The sequence below is a fragment of the Mercenaria mercenaria genome, chromosome 13, assembly GCF_021730395.1.
Source record: "Mercenaria mercenaria strain notata chromosome 13, MADL_Memer_1, whole genome shotgun sequence".
Lineage (NCBI taxonomy): Eukaryota > Metazoa > Mollusca > Bivalvia > Venerida > Veneridae > Mercenaria > Mercenaria mercenaria.
Genome location: NC_069373.1, coordinates 40,592,934 through 40,618,033, shown reverse-complemented (window position 1 = coordinate 40,618,033; position 25,100 = coordinate 40,592,934). Strand labels below are relative to the sequence as shown.

At 35.8% G+C, this 25,100-nt stretch overlaps 1 protein-coding gene across 1 annotated transcript; it reads left to right on the top strand.

Annotated features, from left to right (window-relative positions):
* Window positions 1-481: 481 nt before the first annotated feature.
* LOC123529436 (brevican core protein-like) lies at window positions 482-24,621 on the top strand. Its single transcript, XM_045309766.2, has 10 exons — window positions 482-675; window positions 10,956-11,038; window positions 13,527-13,619; window positions 13,862-13,887; window positions 14,485-14,672; window positions 16,040-16,144; window positions 17,843-17,928; window positions 20,878-20,962; window positions 23,419-23,649; window positions 24,266-24,621. The coding sequence occupies exons 2-10, from the start codon at window positions 11,015-11,017 to the stop codon at window positions 24,268-24,270; spliced, it is 843 nt and encodes a 280-aa protein (XP_045165701.1). The 5' UTR covers window positions 482-675; window positions 10,956-11,014; the 3' UTR covers window positions 24,271-24,621.
* Window positions 24,622-25,100: the final 479 nt, after the last annotated feature.

Below are 25,100 nucleotides of genomic sequence, written 5' to 3'. Positions count from 1 at the left end.
TAAATCAAGTGAAAATTGTATTGTAGCACAGACTCAGTTTTGGTTTTTACTGTTATCTATAATTTCATGTTCTTATTGAAATTTTAATGTCTAATTTTGCTCATGTTTTTTTCTGTGAATAATGTGAAATTGCACATACAATCTCGAGAAAAGGAGAAAGGGTCCTCAGTATAATAACACCAATGTTGTTTGTACGAAAATAAACATATTTTCCTTTCCATAATTTTTTAGATAGGCGATATATGACTTTTTTGTGTCGATTTGCTGTAAAACCCAACTCACTCACTTCATATAAAATCTATAGTGATTGTAAAGATTCTGCGTTGTTGTCTGTCCTTGTCCAATAACAGTGTTTGTGACCATGAGACATCCTCATGTGTTGTTGTTTGCTATGTTATTGTCTACGTTTAATGCAAATTGTCTAGGTTTAATGCAAATTTTATCGGGAAAGTCTGTATTTGAACAAATATTAAGAACATGCAAAGGAGCATTTCACTACTTGCCACCATTGCAGCCGGACGCAGAATTCGTATTAGCTTTGGTTAATTCAAGAATATATTTCTAATAAATTTCTTTAAATTTATATTTTACTTAGGATAAACGGTGTGTCTTAAAATATTTTAGGATTGTCTCCTAGCAACAGAAATTATATCTGTCTTCAATATCTTTTTAAAGGTAAGTTTTCATTTCTTGTTTTCTTTCTTTCAACGTTCCATATAAATGGCTAAAGTAATTTTATTCTTTGTTTTGCAGGAAATAAACACTGTTAAGGTTCAGGAAAATATTATCTTTTTATCAAACCTGCTTGTTTATATACTTTAATATGAAAGTTGTCAAAATAATTTTCAATAAAGATTAAACTTTTGTAGCATTCAAAATAACATCTAATACTTGAAAATAATTTCAGTGGCAAAAGATAAATAATTATAAAATTGGAGACAAAATACCTGTTAGTCAGTAACAATCTGTTTAATATAATAAAATATAATTACCTAACATGAAATAGGTTTGCATGCCTGATTAAAATGGCACCATGAAAAATGAAATATCAGTTTTGCAAAAAACAGTGTGTAGGCATAGGGGCATGCCCCTAAAAAAATTAAATTTGACATAACGCTGCGTGGGCATTCTTTGGCATATTTTAATGCATAGAGCATGCCCTTAAATTCCTAAAATTTCCTTCTGTCTTTTTTAAAAAGAGTTCAAACAAAAAATACAATAAATAAAATGATAAAAAGAAATAAAAAATCAAAGGAAATTCCTTTAAAAAAGCTACTCTCTCTCTCTAAATTCCTTAATTTTCATTTTTATCAGACTTGGGCTTGTTACAATATACCTATTAATTTAAAAGTGTTATTAATAAATGACATCAAAAATGTGTTAAAAAGTACCAAATATTTTTTATTTCTTCCTGTACAGAATGCTTTTGGAATGTACATAATTAATTTTAGGCTGATCACTACCAAACAGAATGTAAGCCTCCGCAGGTTTGTAGTCACAAGTAGTCCAAATATAAATAATACTAATCTTTCTCGACAGCAACGTGCTTACTTTTACCCTACCGCAATTCAGTATGTATCACTTTACATTCTATTGAAATCGGCATGTTCCTATTGCATGCTAGGTAAAAATGGCGGCGTAAGAATTTAATGTCTTGAAAAGAGAAATTGAAAGAAGCGAAAAGTAGTAAATTCAGCGGGTTGTATTTATTGAAATTTAGTTTTCTTACATAAAAGTTAACACCCCCTTTTCTTTTTGTTTTTCTAAAGTAGCGATCTAGTTCATGGGAATGTAAATCTCTGAAAATCTGATATGCTAGAAAATGTCGAAAAACGGTTATGAAGTAAGCGGATTTTATATGAAATAAAGAACAGCTGGATTTAGTGGTGTTCAGCCTATAAGAGGCAGTACATGGTATTTTCTGAAACTCCTTGAAAATGAATGGAAATGCCATTAATCTATTCTTTATGATGTAAAATGGTAACATATGGCTGAAAACTCTTAAATTTCTTGTGTTTTTGGAATTTAGATCGAATTTTCGACCAGGTGGCTCTTTTTTGGTCCGTTTTAGGACCTAGTAAAGGTCTTTTCTCGCATTTTAGCACTACAGTTGTCTAAATATTATTGAAATTAGCATGTTTCTGAATGAAAATGACAAACATCATAATGATTAAATGGATCTTAAATGAAAATTCCGAGAATGAGGTAAAATAAATTGAAATATTGCTTGCACAGGGCTAAATTTCACGTATTTTTGGGGATGGGGGTGACCTGTAATGATTTGTCATTTCTCTATATTTTCTCAATATTTTGCATCAAAACTAACCAGAATCATTGTAAAATAGGTGTACTTTGAGAATGAATGCAAATTCATGGAAAAATCAAACATAAATTTTTTCTTATAGGCTGATCACTACCAAATAGAATGTAAGCCTTCGCAGGTCTAGTCACAAGTAGTCCAAATATAAATAGTACTAACCTTTTTAGCTCACCTGTCACTTAGTGACAGAGTGAGCTTTTGTGATCACCCTTCGTCCGTCGTCCGTCCGTCCACAATTTCTTGTGAACAAGATAGAGACCACATTTTGTAAACAATTTTGATCAAACTTGTATAAAACTTGTATTGACATGATATCTCAGTTCCTTTCGAAAACTGGCCGGATCCCATCATGGGTTCTAGAGTTATTGCCCCTTAAAGGGCCAGAATTTGCTATTTTTGTGCGTCAACAATTTCTTGTCTGCACGATAGTGGTTTCATTTTTGATTTTTTTTAAACCAAACTTGCACACAATTTTTATCACCATAAGATCTTGGTTCCTTTCTTGAACCGGCCAGATCCAATTATGGGTTCCAGAGTTATGGCCCCTGAAGGGTCAAAATTAGCTATTTTGACCTTGTCTGCACAATAGCAGCTTCATTTATGATTTGATTTTTACCAAACTTGCACACAACTTGTATCACTGTGAGATCTTGGTTCCTTTCTTGAACTGGCCAGATTCCTTCATGGGTTCCAGAGTTATGGCCCCTGAAAGGGCCAGAATTAGCTATTTTGACCTTGTCTGCACAATAGCAGCTTCATTTATGATTTGAATTTAACCAAACTTGCACACAACTTGTGTCATGTCTTGGTTCCTTTTTTCAACTGGCCAGATTCCGTATGGGTTCCAGAGTTATGGCCCCTGAAAAGGCCAAAATTAGCTATTTTGACTTTATCTGCACAATAGCAGCGTCACTTATGATTTGAATTTAATTAAACTTGTAGAAAACCTGTGTCACCATAAGATCTCCGTTCCTTTCTTGAACTGACCAGATCCCATTATGTGTTCCAGAGTTACGGCCCCTGAAAGGGCAAAATTAGCTTTTTTGACCTTGTCTGCACCATAGCAGCTTCATTTATGATTTGATTTTAATCAGACTTGCACAAAACTTGTGTCACCATAAGATCTCGGTTCCTTTCTTGAACTGACCAGATCCCTTAACGGGTTCCAGAGTTATGGCCCCTGAAAGGGCCAAAATGAGCTTTTTTGACCTTGTCTGCACAATAGCAGCTTCATTTATGATTTGATTTTAACCAAACTTGCACACAACTTGTATCGAACCAAGATGTTGGTTCCTCTCTTGAAATGGTTAGATTCCATTATGGGTTCCAGAGTTATGGCCCCTGATAGGGCCAGAATTAGCTATTTTGACCTCTTGTCTGCACAATAGCAGCTTCATTTATGATTTGAATTTAATCAGATTTGCACAAAACTTGTGTCACCATAAGGTCTTGGTTCCTTTCTTGAACTGGCCAGATCCCATTATGGGTTCCAGAGTTACGGCCCCTGAAAGGGCCAAAATTAGCTATTTTGACCTTTTCGGCATAATACCAGCTTCATTTAATATTTGATTTTAACCAAACTTGCACACAACTTGTATCACCATAAGATCTTGATTCCTTTTTATACACCCGAAGGGACATATTATGTTATCGCCTCGGTGTCTGTCAGTCTGTATGTCTGTTGGTTAGCAATTTCCCTTCTGCTCTATAACTGTTGAACCCCTTGAAGGATTTCAAAGAAACCTGACACAAATGTTCACCTCATCGAAACAATGTGCATGGCGCATTTGGATGGCTCACTTCAAGGTCAAGGTCACACTTAGGGGTCAAAGGTAATATGACTTTGTTTTGTGTGTATATTGCTCTGCATTTGCATCAGTTGCAGTGCTCTTGGTTTTATTTGGCAGATCCTTCTTTTGTTGACCTACAATAATTTTTAGCTCGACTATTCGAAGAATAAGTAGAGCTATCCTACTCACCACGGCGTCGGCGTCGATGTCGCCGTTGGCGTCGGTGTCGGCGTCGGCGTCGGCGTCACACCTTGGTTAAGTTTTTCGTACCAGTCCACATTTTGACAAAGTCTTTTGAGATAAAGCTTTGAAACTTTCAACACTTGTTTACCATCATCATGGCCAGTTATAGGCAAGAGCACATAACTCCATCAAGGATTTTGGCTGAATTATGGCCCCTTTTGACTTAGAAATCATGGTTAAGTTTTTCGTACCAGTTCATATTTTGACAAAGTCTTTTAAGATAAAGCTTTGAAACTTTCAACACCTTATTTACCATCACCATGGCCAGTTATAGGCAAGGGTACATAACTCCATCAGGGATTTTGGTTGAATTATGGCCCCTTTCGACTTAGAAGTCTTGGTTAAGTTTTTCGTACCAGTTCATATTTAGACAAAGTCTTTTGAGATAAAGCTTTGAAACTTTCAACACTTGTTTACCATCACCATGTCCAGTTATAGGCAAGAGCACATAACTCCATCAAGGATTTTGGCTGAATTATGGCCCTTTTTGACTTAGAAATCTGGGTTAATATTTTGTACCGGTTCATATTTTGACAAAGTCTTTTGAGATAAAGCTTTGAAACTTTCAGCACTTGTTTACCATCACCATGTCCAGTTATAGGCAAGAGTACATAACTCCATCAAGGATTTTGGCTGAATTATGGCCCCTTTTGACTTAGCAATCTTGGTTAAGTTTTTCGTACCAGTTCATATTTTTGTAAAGTGTTTGACATATGGCTTTGAAACTTTTATCACTTGTTAAGTATAATAGTCGCTATCAGTAGGAAAGAGAACATAACTCTGTCATCTATTTTGGCTGAATTATGGCCCTTTTTGGACTTGGAAATTGGTTCTGTTTTCATACAAGTCCATGTTTTTTCAAAACTATTTGACATATGGCTTTTAAACTTTGAACACTTGTTTATCATTATGATTTCCATCTGTAGGCAAGAGTACATGACTATTTTGACTGAATTATGGCCCTTTTTGGACTTTGAATTTGGCTCATATATTGCCATTTAGTGCAAGACTTATCGAAATCAAAGTAATACAGGAACAGTGTTTGTCTAATCTATTTATTTCTTTTGTCTGAATATCCGTGGAAATATTTTGACCCCATTCTTCAAATCAATTCTTCGAATAGTCGAGCGCGCTGTCATCAGACAGCTCTTGTTTTCAGTTACTTCCCTTTTATGTTACTATAAATAGCTTATTAAATTACTTTATTATTATTAGCCGTAGGGAAAAACCGAGACCACTTTTCTGTGGTACAACATGGATGGTACCTCCAATTTTTAGGTGTTTTTTGACATATCTGTACCTTGTAAGAATTTTTTATTTCTTTTTGGTTAAATTTCGTCCTTTGTTGTTCCTGTCCTTTGGACTTAGATATTTTTTCTGAGGACTTAGATTTATTTTTAATTTGTTCCCTTTGTTGTTCCTGTCCTTTGGGCTTCATCAGTCAAAATTTTGCTCGATGTAATCCTTCGGGCATGAAACTACTGGCCTGATTTGAAAATAATTTTATTTGAAGTAACTTTAAGAAAATTTCAACTATATTTTCTCAGAATTCTTTTGATTGATCTTGATTATGATTTTTTGACCTTCTTGTCCTTAAGTGCAATGATAACAGGTGAGCGATATAGGGCCATTTTGGCTCTCTTGTTTCCTTTCCTAGTGCATTTTCTCGACAGCAACGTGCTTACTTTTACCCTACCGCGTTTCAGTATGTATCACTTTACATTCTATTGAAATTGGCATGTTCCTATTGCATGCTAGGTAAAATTGAAATACCATCAAGACCTATGGCCTTACTATACTTTGGTTTGCGCCCTTGTGAAATTATTACGCCAGAAGTATAACTGCCCATCGTGCATAAGTGTTAAAACATACTTTTGCTTTAAAATATTTCTTAATTATAGTTCTGGCCGTCCGCTTTGCTTAGTAGGGACAGCGTTGGTCTATGGATCGAGGGGTCGTGAGTTCGATCCCTGGGTGGGGCGTGTGTTCTTTGTGACAATTTTATAAAAGACATTGTGTCGGAAATCATTCGTCCTCCACCTCTGATTCAATTGGGGAAGTTGGCATTAATTGCGGAGAACATGTTTGTAATGGTACAGAATCAAGGAACACTGGTTAGGTTCACTGTCTGCCGTTACATGACTGAAATACTGTTGAAAAACGACGTTAAACCTAAAACAAACCAACAAAACATCATCGGTTGCATAGAGTGTACCTTTTTCATGCTTTTAATGCATGTGAGGTTTTCTAGCCAAGACAAATGTTTTTTAAATATTCAGACAGCAGTAAAAAAAAAATTAGATGTGTGGATCTCACATTTTTTCTTAAAAATCCATTTTGAATTTGTGCACAACTCAAACAAACATAACCAGATTTTTATTAAAAGTCACTCTGAATAATGTCAAGACTTAAAAAAGCATCCTTTTTAGCTCACCAGAGCCAAAGGCTCAGGGTGAGCTATTAGGATCACTCACCGTCCGTTGTCCGTCATCCGTTATCTGTAAACTTTTACTTCAAACGACATCTCCTCATAAATAGCTAGGCAAATTTCATCCAAACATCACAGGAATGTTCCTTGGGTGAAGCTCTACAAAAATTGTTCAAAGAATTGAATTCCATGCAGAACTCTGGTTGCCATGGCAACCGAAAGGAAAAACTTTAAAAATCTCCTTCTCAAAAACCAGAAGCCCTAGAGCTTAGATATTTGGTGTGAAGCATTGCCTAGTAGACCTCTACCAAGTTTTTTCAAATCATGACCCTGGGGTCAAAATTGACCCGGCCCTAGGGGTCACTTGATTTTACATAGAAAAATCTTAAAAAATCTTCTTGAAAACCAGAAGCCCTAGACCTTAGATTTTTGACAGGTAGCATTGCCTAGTGGACCTCTACTAGAGTTGTTCAAATCATGACCCCGGGGTCAAAATTGACCCCGCCCCAGGGGTCACTTGATTTTACATAATGAAAGTCTTCAAAAAAATTCTAAAAATAAACCAATCGGCCTAGAGCTTAGATATTTCACATGTAGCATTGCCTAGTGGACCTCTACAAAATTTGTTCAAATCATGACCCCCGGTGTCAAAATTGACCCCGCCCCAGGGGTCACTTGATTTTACATAGGAAAATCTTAAAAAATCTTCCTCTCAAAAAGCAGAAGCCCTAGAGCTTAGATATTTGACTTGTAGCATTGCCTAGTGGATTTCTACTGAAGTTGTTCAAATCATGACCCCGGGGTCAAAATTGACCCCGCCCTAGGGGTTACTTGATATTACATATGAAAATATTCAAAATTTTTTTAAAAAATAAACCAGAAGGCCTAGAGCTTAGATATTTCACATGTAGCATTGCCTAGTGGACCTCTATAACATTTATTCAAATCATGACCCTCGAGATCAAATTGGCCCCGCCCCATGGGGTTACTTGATTGTACATAGAAAAATCTTCAAAATTTTCTAAAAATAAACCAGAAGGCCTAGAACTTAGATATTTGACGTGTAGCATTGCCTAGTGGACCTCTACAAAATTTGTTCAAACTTGACCCCCCAGGGTCAAATTGACCCCGCCCCAGGGGTTACTTGATTGTACATAGGGAAATCTTCATAAATTTGTTTAAAATAAACCAGAAGGCTTAGATCTTAGATATTCGACATGTAACATTGCCTATTATACTTCTACAAACTTTGTTCAAATCATGACCCCCGGGGTAAAATTGGCCCCGCCCCAGGGGTTACTTAACTGTACATCGGAAAATTTTCCGAAAATTTTCTAAAAATCATCAGTTTGACATTTCAAACATGAAGCTCATATTATTCTGGTGAGCGATCCAGGGTCATGATCTTGTTTAAGAGATTAAAGTTGTTAATTTAAACCAGATAGAACTAGAATAATAAGTAAAAGTTAGATGATAAGATAGATACACGTACACTGTTCCCTCTTCTCATTTACTGGTACAGTTTTAAGGTAGACTGGATTATTGCAATAAACAATAAACCCTGTTTACTGGAACCATACTGTGAAAGGCATTAGCACCAAACTGTGCTAATGAAGACAGAAGGGCTTTAATTAACCACATAAGACAGCTGGATGACTTCCTCATGTTGAAAAGCCATCCAGCTGGCTTATGGAAGGTTGTTGGTTCTCGTCAGTAGCCGGCCAGTGATGAAATACGGTAATGCATTGAGGGGCTTTTGCTGGTGTGTCGTTAAATCCAACAGCAAAATAAAGTGTGTATGCTTTCCTCAATGATTTTTAGCTCACCTGTCACAAAATGACAAGGTGAGCTATTGTGACCGCTTGATGTCCGTCGTGCGTCGTCCGTTGTACGTCATCCGTCGTCTGTCAACAATTTGTAAAAAAATCTTCTTCTTGAAAACCACTGGGCAGAATTACACCAAACTTCACAGTAATGATCCTTGGGTGGCCCCCTTTCAAAATTATTCAAAGAATTGAATTCCATGCAGAACTCTGGTTGCCATGGCAACCAAAAGGAAAAACTTCAAAAATCTTCTACTCAAAAACCAGAAGCCCTAGAGCTTAGATATTTGGTGTGAAGCATTGCCTAGTGGACCTCTACCAAATTTGTTCAAATCATGACCCCGGGGTCAAAATTGACACCGCCTCAGGGGTCACTTGATTTTACATAGGAAAATCTTCAAAAATTTTCTAAAAATAAATCAGAAGGCCTAGAGCTTAGATATTTCACATGTAGCATTGCCTAGTAGACCTCTACAAAATTTGTTCAAACCATGACCCCTAGGGTCAAAACTGACCCCGCCCCAGGGGTCACTTGATTTTACATAAGAAAATCTTCAAAAATCTTCTTCTCAAAAAACCAGAAGCCCTAGAGCTTAGATATTTAGTGTGAAGCATTGCCTAATAGACCTCTACCAAGTTTGTTCAAATCATGACCCCGGGGTCAAAATTGACCCCGCCCCAGGGATCTCTTGATTTTACATAGGAAAATCTTCAAAATTTTTCTAAAAATAAACCAGAACCTAGAGCTTAGATATTTCACATGTAGCATTGCCTAGTGGACCTTTACAAAATTTGTTCAAATCATAACCCCTGGGGTCAAAATTGACCCCGCCCAAGGGGTCACTTGATTGTACATAGGAAAATCTTAAAAAATCTTCTTCTCAAAAAGTAGAAGCCCTAGAGCTTAGATATTTGACATGTAGCATTGCCTAATGGACCTCTACTAAAGTTATTCAAATCATGACCCCGGGGTCAAAATTGACCCCGCCCTAGGGGTTACTTGATTTTACATAGGAAAATCTTCAAAAATTTTCTAAAAATAAACCAGAAGGCCTAGAGCTTAGATATTTGACATGTAGCATTGCCTAGTGGACCTCTACAACATTTGTTCAAATCATGACCCCCGGGGTCAAATTGACCCCATCCAGGGGTCACTTGATTTTACATAGGAAAATCTTAAAAAAATTTCTAAAAATAAACCGGAAGGCCTAGATCTTAGATATATGACAAGTAGCATTGCCTAGTGGACCTCTACAACATTTGTTCAAATCATCACCCCCGGGGTCAAATTGACCCCATCCAGGGGTCACTTGATTTTACATAGGAAAATCTTAAAAAAATTTCTAAAAATAAACCGGAAGGCCTAGATCTTAGATATTTGACAAGTAGCATTGCTAGTAGACTTCTACAAAATTTGTTCAAATCATCACCCCCGGGGTCAAATTGACCCCGCCCCATGGGGTTACTTGATTGTACATAGAAAAATCTTCAAAATTTTCTAAAAATAAACCAGAAGGCCTAGAGCTTAGGTATTTGACATGTAGCATTGCCTAGTGGACCTCTACAAAATTTGTTCAAATCTTGCCCCCCCCCCCCCCCCCCAGGGTCAAATTGACCTCGCCCCAAGGGTGACTTGATTGTACATAGAGAAATCTTCATAAATTTGCTATGAATAAACCAGAAGGCCTAGATCTTAGATATGTGAGTAGATACTTTCTTCAAATCATGACCCTCCCGGGGTAAAATTGGCCCCGCCCCAGGGGTTACTTGATTGTACATCGGAAAATCTTCCCAAAAAATTTCTAAAAATCATCAGTTTGACATTTGAAACATGTAGCTCATATGACTCAGGTGAGCGATTCAGGGTCATTATGACCCTTTTGTTTTTCTCTTTATTCTGTCTAACAGTTGTTTGAATTGTCAAATTGAATGAACGATACTTGTCCAATCCTGGATTTTCCTGAAAATACATGGAAACACTTGTAACAAGTAATAATGACCCTATTTTTAAACAGAACCTTTTGACTTGATGCAAAGTTTTATGGAATTTCCATGTTTGTTTGTGTATTCTCCATATGTGTATTAAACACTTTTCAGTTGTTACTTGTATTACTACATTTATGAATTAAGAATGCCAATATACTATAATTGTGTTCTGTAGCAGTTTTTCAGCAATTATCCTTAACTATGACTTGGCTGTTAGCAGTTAGCAAAATTGTGAAACTTTCATATATACATGAATTATACAGGAAGAAATACCTTTATGTCAAAAATCCTTCGGTTCATGATTCCCTCCAATATACCTTTATGAAGAAAAATGCTTTTAACAGTATATTGCTTTCTATTTTCAGCAATACATCTTTTAACAGATATCCTAAAGCCAGACAGATTGTTCACTTTGTAATCAACCATGAAACTGATATTACATTTTGCTGTAAGTTGTGTTTTATATATAATATAAAATATAATTTGATTAATGAACAGTTATCATTAATTGAACATTGATTTATCAAAATTCAAGTCTTACAGAGTTATATGATGATGATCGCAGCACTTTTCTTAATGCTACCTGAATTTGCATTCAATAAACATGTAGTCATTAGAAACTGGTCAAATAAAAAAATGTATATAAACTAATGTTTAGAATATCTGCCTCCCCAATCCCAACATTATTTGGAGACAGACAGCTCTGCATGACTAGTACAGATTCATTTTTCAAATGATAGAAAAGTATATAGGCAAACAGCTGTTAATAAATGACAGGAAAAGTCCTGAAATAATACATTTGGTATCTCTTTTGTACAAGTTTCTTTAGTCTCTAGGAGGGATCTGCCTTCATACAACTGACATTATGCTTTCATATGTTTTCTTCTTGCTACTTTTCATGTATAGTTTATATAGATTTGTTAATGGACGCTCTTCACATTAGGCATTTTCTTCACTAATACCTTGGGTGTGGTCTAAGACAAAAGAAGTCCATTGTATTCACTCCATAACCACACAAGTCTTTGTTTTTAAGTGCTCATTCCTGTTGTTTTCAAACAATATAATGACCACCTTATAACAAAACTTTGTGTTAAAAAGTTTGTCCTGAGCAATTCTCTCCTTAACTGTTTCATATAGAATACATTGTGGGGGAGTGCAGTACATGTAAACAATAACTCTTGATCACCTAATTTTTATTATCTCCCTTATCAAGTTATGTATAAAAGATTGTCTGGAGAATAACTTGGAAACCAAATAAAGATTTAACTTCATACTTACATTTATTAAGGTATTTGAGAGGAAGTGCAATAAATATATAAGAACCATAACTATATGACCCTTTTTTAGCTCACCTGTCACGAAGTGACAAGGTGAGCTATTGAGACCGCTTGATGTGCGTCAACAATTTCTAAAAAAGTCTTCTTGTTGAAAACCACTGGGTAGAATTACACCAAACTTCACAGGAATGATCCTTGGGTTTCCCCCTTTCAAAACTGTTCAAAGAATTGAATTCCATGCAGAACTCTGGTTGCCATGGCAACCGAAAGGAAAAACTTTAAAAATCTTCTTGTCCAAAACCACAGGGCCTAGGGCTTTGATATCTGGTGTGTAGCATCATCTAGTGGTCCTCTACCAGAATTGTTCAAGTTATCCCACTAGGGTCAAATATGGCCTGCCCTGGTGTCACATCGTTTATATAGACTTATATTGGGAAAACTTTGAAAATCTTCTTGTACAAAACAACATTGCCTACGGCTTTGATATTTGGTATGTAGCATCATCTAATGGTCCTCTACCAAGATTGTTCAAATTATCCCCCTAGGATCAAATTTGGCCCCGCTCCGGGGGTCCCAAGTTTTACATAGACATATAGGAAAAAAGTCTTCTTGTGTGAAACCACAACACTTAGACCTTTGATATTTGGTTTGTAGCATTGTCTTATGGTCCTCAACCAAAATTGTTCAAATTGTACCCCTTGGGTGAAAAGAGGCCCTACCCTAGGGGTCCCAAGTTTTATATAGACTTTTATAGGAAAACGCTTTAAAAATCTTCTTGTCTGAAACCATACGACCTAGGCTTTTGATATTTGGTATGATGCATTGTCTAGTAGTCCTCTACCAAAATTGTTCAAATTATGCCCGTGTGGTTAAAACAGGCCCTGCCCTGGGGTCACTTTGTTATTATGTGAGTTATATAGGAAAAATACTTTTAAAAAATCATCTGATCCTATTTCCAAGACTGTTTAATTATAGTTACCTGATGACCCCAAGTAATATGATGTTACTTGACTGTTACCTTGACCTACTGACCTACTTTCTTGTTTTTTAAGATACAGCCTTGAAATTTTGATGACATACATAGTTTTGAACACAAATTGTAAAACTGAATTTCATTGACCATGAATGTGACCTACTGACTTTCTTAATATTTTATCATCAGTTTGACATTTGAAACATGTAGCTCATATTACTCAGGTGAGCGATCCAGGGTCATCATGACTCTTGTTTGAATCCCCCCCCCCCCCCCCCCACACACACATTTCATATATTTGCTTTGGGGAGCATCCATTGGTGTTACCGATTGCCGTTGCCTTATAATAACTTCAGTTAGAAATGAGGTAAGCAAACCAAACTGGGTAAATAGGAAGCTTTTAAAGGGAATAATGTTTTGATTGTAGTTTAGGTAGCGTGTGTCAAAGTCATGCTTACTAAATATAGGAAATTTTGTTCAATCGATAATTTAGTTAACAATGAAAAATTGCAACTAAACTCGGTATAATCGGTAGCTTTCATGTCCAAAATTAAGCTGCATGCAATGTTTTTTGTTAGCAGAAAATGCTTTTGTAAGGGTTAAACAATTATCCTACATTGTGGGTAATATCAATTAACTGAATTTGCTTGTTCTATTTGCTTCTTATATTTTTATATATATTTCAGGTTATATGCTTAGCATTTGCTACAACCTGTTTCACAGGTCCTGAGACTGCTGCAGATGCCAAGCCCATTCCTGGATGTGCTTCAAACACAGAGGTATATTTCTACAATATGCTTAGTGAATGAAGTACTTACATTGTCATATGGTCTTTTGAACGCAAATAAATGACATATTAAATTCTAAGAATATATCAAAACCTCAGAAATATTTTCTGTATTTCTGTAAAGAAGAACAGCCTTTCACCACTGACTAATTAAGACACATTATTTTAAATTATGCATTGATCTATTACATGATTCAAATGTGCTAAAAACTTTTATATTATGCTATACTTCAGTGTCCACAAGGAAGAAGAATTTCCAGGTAAGTACCAACATGTGCATTCTCCTTGATGAATGTGATTTTGTTGCTTGTTACAAGCCTTGTTGCCAGACTTCTAACGTTTGTTCACTCTAGCTCCTTATTTCAAACAAAGAAGTGTATCAAATTTAAGAAAATTTAAAGAAATAATTATTTCCTGTTCCAGACACATGTTAAAGTGAGGAAAATATATTAATTTTAATGAGGCAAATATTTCATTTATTAAGACTTTTTTTGTTATGTGAAATGACCTTGTTTCAGTTATCATTTACTATTTGCATCTTAACCCTTACCCTGCTAGACTACTGACTTAATGGCGAACAGTGCAAATCATGGTCAGACTGCATGGATGTGCAGGTTGATCATGATCTACACTGGTCGTAAAGGCAGAATCAATCATGTCCAGCATGATAAGGGTTCAGATGTTAGTGGATGTTTTCTTGTTATTTTATGTTCATCCATTGGTCTGTCAGTCTTGCTGTTTCCCAAAATATTTTTGCATGGAATAATCTGAATTAAATTTTAATTTTATGTTAAACTAAATGTATGTAGAAAATGACAGTTTGCTCAAACAACTTTTTATGTGCAAATGTTTCACAGACATGTGCAGGGTCAGCCTGAGCCACGAAGTGAATCAAGCGACTCGGACGTGGACGATGATTCATTAGACTCAAACTCGGGCAAAGGTTCATCAGACTCGGACTCTGGTAAAGATTCATCAGACTTGGACTCTGGTAAAGATTCATCAGACTCGGACTCTTGTAAAGATTCATCTGACTTAAACCCAGGTAAAAGTTCATCAGACCCAAATTCAGGTAAAGTTTCATCGCACATAAACCCAGGTAAAGGTTCATCAGACTCAAACCCAGGTAAAGGTTCATCAGACTCTAACTCGGGTAAAAGTTCATCAGACTCAAACTCCGGTAAAGGTTCATCAGACTCAAACCCAGGTTAATGTTCAACAGACTCAAACCCAGGTAAAGGTTCATCAGACTCTAACTCGGGTAAAGGTTCATCAGACTCAAACCCAGGTAAAAGTTTATTAGACTCAAACCATGGTAAAGGTTCATCAAACTCAAACCAAGGTAAAGGTTCATAAGACTCAAACCCAGGTAAAAGTTCATCAGACTCAAATCCAGGTAAAGGTTAATCAGACTCTACCTCGGATAAATCAGACTCAAACCAAGGTAATGTTTCATCAGACTCAAACTCAGGTAAAGGTTCATCAGACTCAAACTCAGGTAAAGGTTCATCAGACTCAAACCAAGTTAATGGTTCATCAGACTCAAACCAAGGTAAAGGTTTATCAGATTCAAACTCAGATAAAGGTACATCAGACTCAAACTATCGGTTCTCTTGCTTTGTGACCTGAAGGGAAGTGGATAAAATTTGTAAGTGAAGATTTAGTCTGAAAAGAAGTTTTGTCGTCTCAAATGTTCCTCTGCTGATATTCTATCAAGACTTTTCTTCATATTGCTCCTTTTCATTTCAAAATAGATAACAGAGAACATGATCAATTTTCCCTACATATTTATAGTGGAGACCTCTAGAAATTTATTTTAATCTTATTTCACAAAATGCCTCTTTGTTCCTTTGGTGACACTTTACCAAGTTTTATCATATTATAATGATTCATCCAAATTTATTGCCATTAAAGAAGATAGTCACTTTCGGTAAATTTTTAAGTAGCAGTAAATGTAAATTTCTCAGTATTTGTATATGATATTCACTTGCAAAATCTTCTCTGAAACTGCAACTTTGATGTAGGAGTTCCTTCGTTAGGTAGTTCTATACCCATAGTGTTAACTCCATTTTTACATTGCTGCTCTTAGCATTGTTAAATATTTTTATGAAAGCATTAAAATAAATATGTAGAAATAACTTTTGAAAGTATTTATACTTTTATGTTACAATCTGCTGACTGGATCTTGATACTTGATTTGATTGTAAGAGCTATGTCTAATGTCTTTGTAAAGTGAACAGATTGGCTTAAAATTTACATCCAACATGATATTTTGTTTTTTCCCTCATTTAAATATGCTGCATGTATTCAAGGAAATGCCAAACTATAAAAATAGTTAGGAATTTATAAAAATCCAAAAATCGCTCTTCCGAAAGAATGATGTAATAACATATTTCTGTAATATGGAATTAGACAGGTGTAGTACAGACCCTTGTAGGAATAATGGTACATGTGTAGAGGGTGCAGACAATTACACATGCAGTTGTACTGATGGTTTCAGAGGCAGAAACTGTGAAGGTATTTCTACTTTTCCGTAACATTTTATTTCTGGAGAGGTCTAGATACTTGGTATTATTGTAACAATTGCGTCTAATGTCTTCATAAACAGTAAACAGATTCGCTTGAAATTTACATCTAACATGATGATTTCTTTCTTTCCTCAAACAATTTGCTGTTTACAAGTGTAAATTCAAGGTAATAACGAAATACAGAAATACTTGGGAATTTATAAAAATTCATCATTCACTATTCCAGAAGAATCCATTTATAACATATTTCATATTTACAGAAGCAGCTGAACCATGTTTACAGGGATATATCTTCATATTTACAGAGGCAGCTGAACCAGGTTTATAGTCAAGCATATCTATTTTTACAGAAGCAGCTGAACCAGGTTTATAGTCATGCATACCTATATTTACAGAAGCAGCTGAACCAGGTTTATAGTCATGCATATCTATATTTACAGAAGCAGCTGAACCAGGTTTATAGTAATGCATATCTATATTTACAGAAGCAGCTGAACCATGTTTATAGTCATGCATATCCATATGTCAGTCGTGCGTCCGTCAACATTTTCTAAAAAAATCTTCTTCTTGAAAACTACTGGGCAGAATTACACCAACTTCACTGGAATGATCCTTGGGTGGTCCCCTTTCAAAATTGTTCAAAGAATTTAATTCCGTGCAGAACTCTGGTTGCCATGGCAACCGAAAGGAAAAACTTCAAAAATCTTCTTGTCCAAAACCGCAAGGCATAGAGCCTTGATATTTGGCATGTGACATCATCTTATGGTCCTCTATCAAGATTGTTCAAATTATGCCCCTGGGGTGAAAAGAGACCGCGCCCCGGGGGTCACAAGCTTTACATAGACTTAAATAGTAAAAAACTTTAAAAATCTTCTTGTCTAAAACCACATGACCTAGGCCTTTGATATTTTGTATGTAGCATTGCTTTGTGGTCCTCTAATATAATTGTTCAAATTATGCCCTTGGGGTGAAAAGAGGCCCTGCCCCGGGGGTGGGAGGGTCTCATGTTTTACATAGGCTTATATAGGAAAAAAAACTTTAAAAATCTTCTTGCCTGAAACTGCAAGGCCTTAGCTTTTGATATTAAGTATGTTGCTTTTCCTAGTGTTTCTCTACCAAAATTGTTCAAATTTTGTCCCTAGGGTGAAAAGAGGCCCTGCCCTGGGGGTATTAAGTTTAACATAGACTTATATAGGAAAAAAATTAAAGATCTTCTTGCCTGAAAGTTCAAGACCTAGGCATTTGATATTTGGTATGTAACATTGCCTGGTGGATCTAACAAGTTTGTTCAAATTATGCCCCTAGGGTGAAAAGAGGCCGTGCCCTGGGGGTCACTTGTTATGATTATGAGTTATATAGGAAAATTATATTTAAAAAATTATCAGGTCATATTTCCTAGACTGTTTAATTATAATTACCTGATGACCCAAGTGATTAGGGATCACTTGACTGTGACCTTGACCTACTGACCTACTTTCTTGTTTTTTAAGATACAGCCTTGAAATTTGGATGAGATGGACAGTTTTGCACACAAATCTTAAAACTGTCTTTCAGTGTCCATGAATGTGACCTACTGACCTACTTTCTAATATTTTAGCATCAGTTTTCCGTTTGAAACATGTGGCTCATATTACTCAGGTGAGCGATTCAGGGTCATCATGACCCTCTTGTCTTTCTTTATTTACAGAAGCAGCATGTCAAGAAGGATGGTTCTTTTTCAATGGTAGCTGTTATTATCTTGGTGACATGAACTTAGATTGGCTATCTGCTGTTGTATGTTATCATTTTTCACATATATACTTAACTATTTCACAATCTGCGTAACAAGTTAAATGCACAAAATTCTATTTTATTATTTTGTAAATATCCTAGTTTTTATAAACACTTACTATAATATGGCTAAAAGTTATTATATTCATAATAATCAAATTGAAAATGTCATGTGTCCGAGATATTTATTCCCCATTCAAATGGAAAGGACATGGTTCTGTTTTTGACCTTGCCTGTTTGTCTGCGATTCTATAGACATGACTATGTATACAAAAATCATATTGAAATCTTGGTTTTCGATTGTATTACTCATAGATGCTTTCCTTTAATAACTCATTGTACCCCACTACAAAAAAGTTGTAAGTGGGGGGGGGGGGGGTATACTGGTTTCAGGTTGTCTGTCTGTCCGTCTGTCCGTAGACACAGTCTTGTGCGCACCATCTCTCCTCATCCCCTTGACACAATTTAATGAAACTTCACACAAGTGATCAGTAACAACAGTAGTTGTGCATGGGACATATTAGGTTCTTTCAGAAAAAAAATTTGCAGAGTTACGGGACTTTGTTTTTTGTTACTATACTATATACATAGACACAATCTTGTGCGCACCATCTCTCCTCATCCCCTTGACACAATTTAATCAAACTTCACACAAGTTATCAGCAACAACAGTAGTTGTGCATGGGGTATGTTAGGTTCTTTCAACAACAAAAATTGCAGAGTTATGGGACTTTGTTTCTTGTTAACATACTATGTACATACAGTCTGCATATGCAATCTTGTGTGCGCCTAATCTTCCGAACCCTTGCACACAATTTAATGAAACTTCACACAAGTGATCAGTACCAACCCTAGTTGTGCATGGGGCATGTTACGTTCTTTTAGATAAATATTCTGCATAGTTATAGGACTGTGTTTTTTGTTACTATACTGTATACATACAGTCTATATACATACAGTCCACATAATTATGCAATCTTGTGTGCGTCAAATTGCAATTGTGTCAGTGCATGCGGGGGGTACATTCATCACCTTTAGTGATAGCTCTAGTTAACATTAGACTAAGCGTTCAATTGTTAAATGAATTGGTATTCCCTGCAAAAAGACACCTAGGAAATTGAAGAGCTTTGACAAAGGTTGCAGTTTTTGTCGAGCCCGTAAGGGAGCGAAGACATAGTTGTCCAAATGGCTGTTCGGTGTATGTGCGTCCATCCAGATTTCTTTGTCCGGACCATAAGTTTGTCATTGATTGTTGGATTTTAAAATAACTTGGCACAGTTGTTCACCACCATGAGACAGCGTGTCGCATGCAACACCAGTGTCAATATCTTAAAGGTCAAGGACACACTTTGAGTTTAAAGGTCAAATATGGCTATAATTGACCTCGTCCGGACAATAACTTCGTCATTGAATGTGGGATTATAAAAAAAACTGGCACAATTGTTTTATTTGGCACAAATGTTTGTCTCAGTGAGACAGAGTTTTGTGTGCAACTCCCAGTCCTTTTGACAGCTGGTGGGCTTGACATGTTGCCCTTGGGCATCTAGTTTGTATTAATTCATGGGAAATACCTGTTGTGTTAAAGCATTGATTCTGTTTACATAAGCTGAACACATTCTTCACTTAATACTAACAGCTATATATGTTATGAGCGTAAATATCTATAGTATGACACTGGTATCAGCAAAACAATCATTGATGATTTTAATAACAATGAGAGAGATATCAGTAAAATAATCATTTCTAACAAAGGCTGGACCAACAATAACTACTACATATTAAACTCAATTTGACTTTTGCACACACATGTATGGATATTGAATGACAGACAAATGGACACTGACAGTGTTAAAACTATATCCATAAGATCTTGTCAGTGGATATATATATCTCCAAAACATGGCATTTTCAATTTGACTGTTATCTTTAGAACATGTGGAATACTAACTTTTAGCCATAATACATTGTCATCTTTTTCATATTTCTTTATACAAACTATAGGCTTCTTTATTTACGATTTTCAGTAAAACTAAGTGTGCCTAAACTCACAACAAAATTAAAATTGAAAGGAACAGAATATTTTTTTTTATATATAAAACTTGTATATCATATATTTCACTACTTGGTATAATTCCAAAATTCATTGACCATGAAAATTGTTGTAGAGTGGGAAATTCGCCTTACATTAAATATCATTTACAACTAATGACATTATGTTTCAGCACCATTTGACATGTTTTAAAAGAGAAAAGAATCATTAATATGTCTCAATAAAGTTTTAAGGAAAACGGATAACTTGTTGATAACTTAAAAGCATTATACATAAACACCCAAATATCAAAAGGCTATTGGCTCTGTCTCTGGTTCTGAGCGCATCTCCTACAGTGCTGGCTTCTCCGCACATATATGCATGAAACCTGTCAGTAAATCACTTATAAATGTTATACAGTAAAGACATTCTTTTCAAAAAGATGGGAATGGTAACTTTTAAATCTTTAATTTGTGTAAATTAATGCTAAGTATATAGAAACATAACCAGTTTTGGTTTGAGCTGGTCCTGCCTCCCATCAAGTCCTCACATCAAGAACTACTTTCACTCTGCAAATCAACCTGTATACTAAAAAAGTGGTTATTTCTAATGGAACTACATTGTTTGTTTAAATTTGTTACAGAATCAACACCACTTTTTTGTGCAGTTCCTGCTATCATTAGCACCACCTCGGAAGTATGATTTGTTCTTTTTTTCATCTCACTTGAAGAGAGAGAGAGAGTCGGTGTTTACAGGCCATGTGAATGGTATTCAGAGTTTCAGTAAAATGAAAATTTATCTGAATACTAAATAAGAAAATTACAATGAAAAAAAAAACAACAAAAAACAAATTACATAAAATCATGAAATTAATAATATATCATTTTCAAAAGTTATCAAATTTATAACTTTAATATTGACAGGCTGCCTGCAATGAAAGTGGTGCATATCTTGCAGAGATCCAGAGTCAACAAGAACTAGATTTTTTGGTTACAATAACTGATTTGTGTAAGTAAGACAGACTAATTGCTGTTTTAAATAGTACTTGCTACAGCTGTTATTTGGTTGGGAATGTGTTAACAAGAGGGCCATGATGGCCCTTTATTGCTCACCTCACCATTGCTCTTAATGATAAGATAAGTTTTGACATAGATCACACAGGCATACACATTAAACATCATTAGGATAAATATTTTCTTGCAACAGTCCCTTTTGACCAATGGGTCTATTAGTCAGGGCCAATATCCATACCAAGTTTGAGGGTCATAGGCAAAATGTGGACTATATCATGTTCACAAGGAATTTGTGGATCGACGAACGGACGAACAGAAGATGGACGGTAGGATGACAGAAAACAGACGAAGGTGATCACATAAGCTCACCCTGTCACTACGTGGACCCAAATGAAAAACAAGAGAGCCATGAAGGCCCTGTATCGCTCACCTTACCTATTGACCGAAAGATCATCAAGATTAACATTCTGACCAAGTTTCATTAAGATATGGTCATAAATGTGGTCTCTGAGTGTTACTAGATTTTCCTTTGATTTGACCCAGTGACCTAGTTTTTGACCCCACATGACACATCGAACTTGACCTAAAGATCATCAAGATTAACATTCTGACTAAGTTTCAGTAAGATACAGTCATAAATGTGACCTCTAGAATGTTAACAAGCTTTTCCTTTGATTTGACCTAGTGACCTAGTTTTTGACCCACCGGACCCAGATTTGAACTTGACCTATAGATCATCAAGATCAACATTCTGACCACTTTTCATAAAGATATGGTCATAAGTGTGGACTTTACAGCTTTTCCTTTGATTTGACCTGGTGACCTAGTTTTTGATCCCAGATGACCCAGATTCAAACTGGACCTTGAGACCTTCAAGATTAACATTCTGACCAAGATTCATGAAAATACAGTCATAAATGTGGCCTCTACAGTGTTAACAAGCTTTTTCTTTGATTTGACCTGGTGACCTAGTTTTTGACCCCAGATGACCCAATATTGAAGTCCTCCAAGATTTTATTGAGGGTAACATTCTGACCAAGTTTCATTAAGACTGGGCCAAAATTGTGACCTCTAGAGTATTAACAAGCTTTTCCTTTGATTTGACCAGGTGACCTAGTTTTTGACCCAGATGACCCAATATTGAACTTGTCCAAGATTTTATTGAGGGTCACATTCTAACCAAGTTTCATTAAGATTGGGCCAAAATTATGACCTCTAGAGCGTTAACAAGCTTTTCCTTTGATTTGACCATGTGACCTAATTTATGATCCCAGATGACCCAGTATCAAACCCGTCCAAGATTTTATTGAGGGTAACATTCTGACCAAGTTTCATTAAGATTGGGCCAAAATTGTGACCTCTAGAGTGTTAACAAGCTTTTCTTTTGATTTGACCATGTGACCTAATTTATGACCCCAGATGACCCAGTATCAAACCATCAAAAATTTATTGAGGGTAACATTCTGACCAAGTTTCATTAAGATTGGGCCAAAATTGTGACCTCTAGAGTGTTAACAAGCTTTTCATTAGATTTGACCTGGTGACCTAGTTTTGTGGCCCCAGATGACCGAATATCAAACTCGTCCAAGATTTTATTGAGGGTAACATTCTGACCAAGTTTCATTAAGTTTGGGCCAAAATTGTGACCTCTAAAGTGTTAACAAGCTTTTCCTTTGATTTGACAATATGACCTAGTTTTTGACCCCAGATGACCAAATATCGAACCCATCCAAGATTTTACTAAGGGTAACATTCTGACCAAGTTTCATGAAGATTGGGCCAAAATTGTGACCTTTAGAGTGTTAACAGTCAAATTTGTTGACGACCGAGGGATGACGACGGACACAGAGTAATCACAAATGCTCACCTTTGAGCACTTCGTGCTCAGGTTGGCTAAAAATGACTCAGGGAGGGTTGTATGTGTATGTAGGGGGAGATAAATTATTTTTTTTACTGTTCATTTGGGACATGCAGAATGTATCTCATTTACTGAGCCTTCTTTGATCTGCAGATGTATATAAAATATAAAAAGTCTAGGTTTTGAATACTGACAGAAATCAAATTGGTTCTGACAAATGACTTTGTGTTTACCTTGCTTAATAATCCTTGGTTTTAGCCCACCTGAGCATAAAGTGCTCGAGGTAAGGTTATTATGACTCTCTACCATAAGTGTAACCTGTTGGAGTTGTGAAACTCCAGTGAACACCTTCATCCATTATGACGTTTTCTTGATGATATAAATTGTAGATGTAGACCTTTCATTAAAAGCAAAGTGAGCACAAACAATAACATAGTGTAGTAATAGAAAAGTATGAAAACAATCCAGTGCAGTGATATCTAAATTTGATTTAAAAGTAAAATATCTGCTTTCTCATAATTACTGCAATAATGATAAGCATTATGATTATATTTTTGTAGATTTTAAGATTATTATCTGATTGAATTTTGAAGATGACCTTTTTTGGATTGGACTAAACGATAGGAAGATTGAGGGTGAATTTGTTTGGCATAAATCAGGGGACCCACTGTCTTTCGTCAATCCGGCATATTCTTTCTCCGGCTCGTTTCCTAATCTCGACTGTGTTACCACCGTCGAACTCTACACTGGCGTCAACTACCATTTTTGGTTCACTGACAAATGTAGCTTGCTTAATTTATATATCTGTGAAAAGGAACCAATGCGTGAGTCCTAGAAATGTTTAAACCTTGCTAATTAGTTTGGATAGGTAACTTGTATTTGATCATGTCAGGTCCATCAATTGTTTCTGAAGGTGGTCAAATTAGCTATAGATCTGACTCAACAGAATCATATGCAGTACATGTATATATTCATACAGACTGTTTAAAACATTGTTTCATACTTTTATTACGCCCCCGGCATCTGCTGATGTGGGAGGCATATAGTGATTGTCCTGTCCGTTTGTTCGTCCATCCGTACGAGGTTAACCAAATGAGACGTTTCGTCTAGCATCAATACCGCTTACAAGAATGAATTGATACTAATATAGATATAACCTGTGAACATTCTTCATCTTCAAACATCACTGACCTCAGTTTTACCATGACCTTGACCTCGTTTTGGACTTAGGTTGCTTTGTATCGACAAGGATGCCACAGGGGGCATCAAGCGTTTATTGAACGCAGCTCCTTGTTTTAATATTAGATTTGTGATAAAAATTGCAAATTATACAAGTAAAACATAATGTTATGTGAAAACCTAAAATCATGTACATGTATATTTATTATAAATACATAAAGAAATAACTTTTGAAATGGGTTCTAACCGTTTTCTTTACAGATTAGCAGAGGAAGATGTTAACCTTGAAGGACGAAAACAGGAAAATTTGAAAGATTTTAATATGTCAGTGGACTCAAACATTTTTCTGGCATTTTTAAATGGACTAAACATCTTTGTTGAAAGTTACTATGTATTTTTTTTAATTCGATGTAAATGAGATGTGAAACCTAAATTTGTAGTCCTGTTTGGCGCGATATAACCTATACTGTGTTGGTGCGCCATAAAACCAAAATAAATAATTTTTTTTTTTTTTTTTTTTGAAAAAAATAATTCAGTTCTTTATTCCATATTCTCAATAATAAAAGCATTAAATAATAAAGATGATTGCCATTTGTTTTGAATAACAAGAGGGCCATGAAGGCCCTGTATCGCTCACCTGACCTATTGACCTAAAGATCATCAAGATTAACATTCTGACCAAGTTTCATTAAGATATGGTCATAAATGTTGCCTCTAAAGTGTTAACTAGCTTTTCCTTTGATTTGACCCCGTGACCTAGTTTTTGACCCGACATGATCCAGATTCAAACTTGACCTAAAGATCATAAAGTTTAACATTTTGACTAAGTTTCATGAAGATACAGTCATAAATATGGCCTCTAAAGTGTTAACTAGCTTTTCCTTTGATTTGCCCCGGTGACCTAGTTTTTGATCCGACATGACCCAGATTCGAACTTGACCTAAAGATCATCAAGTTTAACATTTTGACTAAGTTTCATGAAGATACAGTCATAAATGTGGCCTCTAGAATGTTAAAAAGCTTTTCCTTTGATTTGATCTAGTGACCTTGTTTTTGTCTCCATCTGACCCAGATTTGAACTTGACCTATAGATCTT

What these genes read in the sequence shown, in the direction of transcription:
- LOC123529436 (XM_045309766.2), top strand. Translation starts at nt 11,015, where the DNA reads ATGAAACTGATATTACATTTTGCT. An exon ending in GATGTGCTTCAAACACAGAG is followed by an intron (nt 13,620 to 13,861) that starts GTATATTTCTAC and finishes GCTATACTTCAG; the next exon opens with TGTCCACAAGGAAGAAGAAT. An exon ending in TTCATCTGACTTAAACCCAG is followed by an intron (nt 14,673 to 16,039) that starts GTAAAAGTTCAT and finishes ATATGGAATTAG; the next exon opens with ACAGGTGTAGTACAGACCCT.